The 3,401-nt window shown below is 56.2% G+C and overlaps 1 protein-coding gene across 1 annotated transcript in view; it reads left to right on the top strand.

The window, feature by feature from the left end:
• IQCA1 (IQ motif containing with AAA domain 1) overlaps positions 1-3,401 on the top strand; it is a 98,407-nt gene that overhangs the window by 44,913 nt on the left and 50,093 nt on the right. The window contains exons 7-8 of the mRNA XM_012725163.1: positions 1,238-1,322; positions 1,372-1,406. Of these exons, the coding sequence (XP_012580617.1) occupies positions 1,238-1,322; positions 1,372-1,406 (120 nt within the window). The remainder of the gene's footprint in view (positions 1-1,237; positions 1,323-1,371; positions 1,407-3,401) is intronic.

Genomic DNA, 3,401 nt, shown 5'->3' on the forward strand with positions numbered 1-3,401 from the left:
CCCCCTCCTTGAGCAGGGCCGGCAGGGCCCCGAGCGGCGCCATCAGACGTGCCCACCCGTGCTCCTGCCCGGGTCTGGGAGGCCGAGCGCCGTGGGAGAGGCGAGGGCTGGCCCTTGGTGCAGGGCTGTGAGCCACGGGGCGCGTCGAGGGCGCGTGGAGACCATGGCTGTCCCCGACGGGCGGGAGGGTGCCGGCCGCATTCAGGCCCCACCCGCGCGGCTCTGGCTGCCTGTGGCCGGAGGGAAGGCCGGTCACTCAGCTCTGAGAGGCTGCCCAGAGGCCTCCCCTCTCCGCTGACTTAGGAGAGCCAGCCCTGCGCTGACACTTGAGCCAGACAACGTACGGACCCGGCTGACGTCCTTCAGCTGGGCAGAGGGGCCGCCGGCCGGCAGGCCTGGGGGCAGGTCTTCGCCTGGGGAGGCTGCACGACGATGGCTGTTGATGAGAACGCGTAGCAGGCTGGTTACGGTGGTTTCTAGACTCACTTACATGCATCGTTTAGAAATTTCTCAGCTTTAACGCAACACAGCGAGTCTCCATCACTGTACTTGTCGTACATAAGAGCTGCTTGGGATACTCCAAAATCACCAGCGCCCCGGGGCCCGAGCCCGCAGGTTAGAGAGCCACTCCTGGACCCCTGAAAGCCGGCGGCCCCGCACCCCCCTGTCTGCCGGTCTGTGGATTGGGGCGCCGCGCCGCGCCCGGCTTCCTCGGCAGCAGGCTCTTCCCAGTCTGTTTCTCTTGCAGATACCAGTTACCCGCCCTCCTGAACCCGCAGGTCCCAAGTTAAATCTCGGATGCTGCTTTTTAAAATGCGGACGCTATGGGGGTTGCGTGCCGAGGAAGCCGCAGCACTCGGGGCGCAGGGCTCCCTGGAAGCGAGGCGCCCCTGCACCCGCGGGCCTGTCCACTGAGTCCGGGGGCCCCCTCTGCTCAGTCTCAAAGCCCTGTGTTTATCCTAAATTTTAAACAGGAAGAAGTGATTTGTGCTTTTCTCTTCATTCTTAACTTGAGCACAGAGTAGCTCAATATTTGAAACAGGGAGGAGGAAGAAAAGCAGGTTTGTTTTGAGGAGAGATGTGTCTGTCTCTGAGCCTGCCCCTGGGGGCCGTCCTGGGCCGGTCCGCGGCCCGCGGGGGCCCCCCCCCCCATAACCCTCAGCCAGCGAGACAAACAGGAGCAGCGGCAGCCCCCAGCGGGAGCCGAGCACTGCACTCACCTCTGTCTCCTCCACAGGAACTTAACTGGTGACTTTCCCCAGTACCCTGAAGTCGAAGAAGGAGGCTCCGCTATCATTTTCTCCAACAAGACCCCTCAACAGGTAAGTCACGCTTGAGAGCGGCGACAGCTGTCCGCGGCCCCTTTCACAGGTCCCCGCCGTCGGCGGCTGGTTCTGTCCCCACACGTGGGCGTGGCCGCGCTGCGCGTGTCCATCGACGCGGGCACGTCCAGACTCATCGAGGACGCGCCTGTCCTGCTCCTGTCAACCCTTTGCGAGGCGTGCCTCGCCTGCGCTCTGCCTCTGAGACAGGCCCAGTGGCTCGGCCCTGGACCCCTCGTGCCCCGTCCAGCTGGCCTCTCAGCCCCTCTCCGGTGCCCCTTGCCCATCGCACCACCAGCCCCAGCAGTGCCCTCGCGCCTGCCAACGTCAGCCGCTGCCCCGGGCCCCAGCGCCCGCACGTCTGGCTCCGGGCGTCCCTGCACCGTCTCGTCTGCCCGGGTCCCGCTCGCCAGCAGGCTCGGCCCTTGCCACGTGGCTGTTCCCGCAGCACATCGAAGCTCCGGGGTTCTGGGCGAACCTGACCCTGGGCTGTCTTAGAAGTGCCTTCAAGTGCCCCCTGTGGCACAGGGGTTAGGACACACGGCACCACGCTGGCCGCAGCTGCTTCAGTGCAGGTGCGCTCCCCACCCCGGAGGTGACCCCCAGGGCGCGGCAGACCTCCCCTGTCTCCCCGCGGCTCCCCTCAGCAGTGCGCTTCGTCCATCTGCTTGCTCTGCTCCCCTCCCTGTCTCTGGTGAATCCTCTCACCCTCCACACCTCTGGCCTGGACCCCAGTTCTGTAAGCATGAATAAATGAATCTTTTTTAAAATGTCTTCAAACAATAGATAGAAAGCTCTTTCTGACCTCAGTGTTTATCACAGCACGAGCTTCATGTTGTACTCGACAAGGAGCAGCACAGAGCAGTCGCCGTCAGAATTACTGTCACTACCTGCTTGCGACTGCTGACAAGGTGATAACCCCCGAGAAAGAAAAGGCATTTAAGTATACGAAAGTCCTCGCTTTAACATTATTCTCCAAAGATGTGATTATCTTCCTAGAAAACCCAATGAAATTAACAAGAAATTATATGGACATGTAGAATCATCCAGATTAACTAAACTTTATGGGAGAAAATGAAAGGAGGCTTGAACAAACAGCCTGACGGAGCCTCCCCCAGGACAGAGAGACTCAGTAATGCACAATATTTCCATTCTTCCAATCCGATCAAAAAATTTTTGACAAAATTATGCTCCAGTTTATATGGAAGAATGAGAAAGCATGGAAATGTCTAAACAGTTTTTGAGAGGAACTGTGACCAGAGGCACACACCCTATGTGGTGCAAATCAAATTATAAACAAATTAAAACATCAGGGTGTTGGGGGAAGAACAGGTCATAGCACCGACAGAAAGCAACATCACCTGTGCAGGAGGAGAGCGGCGCTTACCGGGCAGACGGTCTGGTTCAGGCCCTACGAACCCACTTTATGTCATTAACTCATTCAGCCTCCACCCATTGAAGATCAAGCTGTTTACCCACAGTGACAGTTCACAAGGTTGGGACTGAGGGCAAAGCCAAGCAGCCCGAATAACGTATTCAGAAGGCAATTCAAGGACAAACTCAGATTCAGTAGTAGTAGGATGCCAAGTCAGAAAAGTGAAGGAGAATGAAGTATTTGAGAAGAATCACTGGGGCAACTGGCTCACCGTTAACAAAATAAGATCTTTGCCCCCGTTTCACAAATTAAATTTCACATCTGTGAGTATTTACATGTAAAACAGTAAAACCACAAATTATCAGAAGAAGCCGTTTGAATATTTACTAATAGTGGGGAGTGATTTTCTAGTCACATGACCTATGGAGAGAATAAGCTGACATGTATATATTTAACTCCAAAGGCTTAAATGGCAAAAATTAAAAAATCATAAATTAAAGCCATATTATAAAGAGAAAATATTTGCAATATAGGACAATACGTATCTTTTAAAGCATTCTTTAGAAATAATAAAAGCCTGAAGACCTCAGCAGAGGTCACCGAGCCCCGCCGTGGACAGTCGTCCTGACGGCTGTCCTCTCCCTCCTCCGTGTCTGGGCTTGCCCCAGACAGACGTCAGGCACAGCCACGGCCCGCCGGGTTTC

The sequence above is a fragment of the Condylura cristata genome, unplaced genomic scaffold (assembly GCF_000260355.1).
Source record: "Condylura cristata isolate star-nosed mole 26May11 unplaced genomic scaffold, ConCri1.0 scaffold00002, whole genome shotgun sequence".
Lineage (NCBI taxonomy): Eukaryota > Metazoa > Chordata > Mammalia > Eulipotyphla > Talpidae > Condylura > Condylura cristata.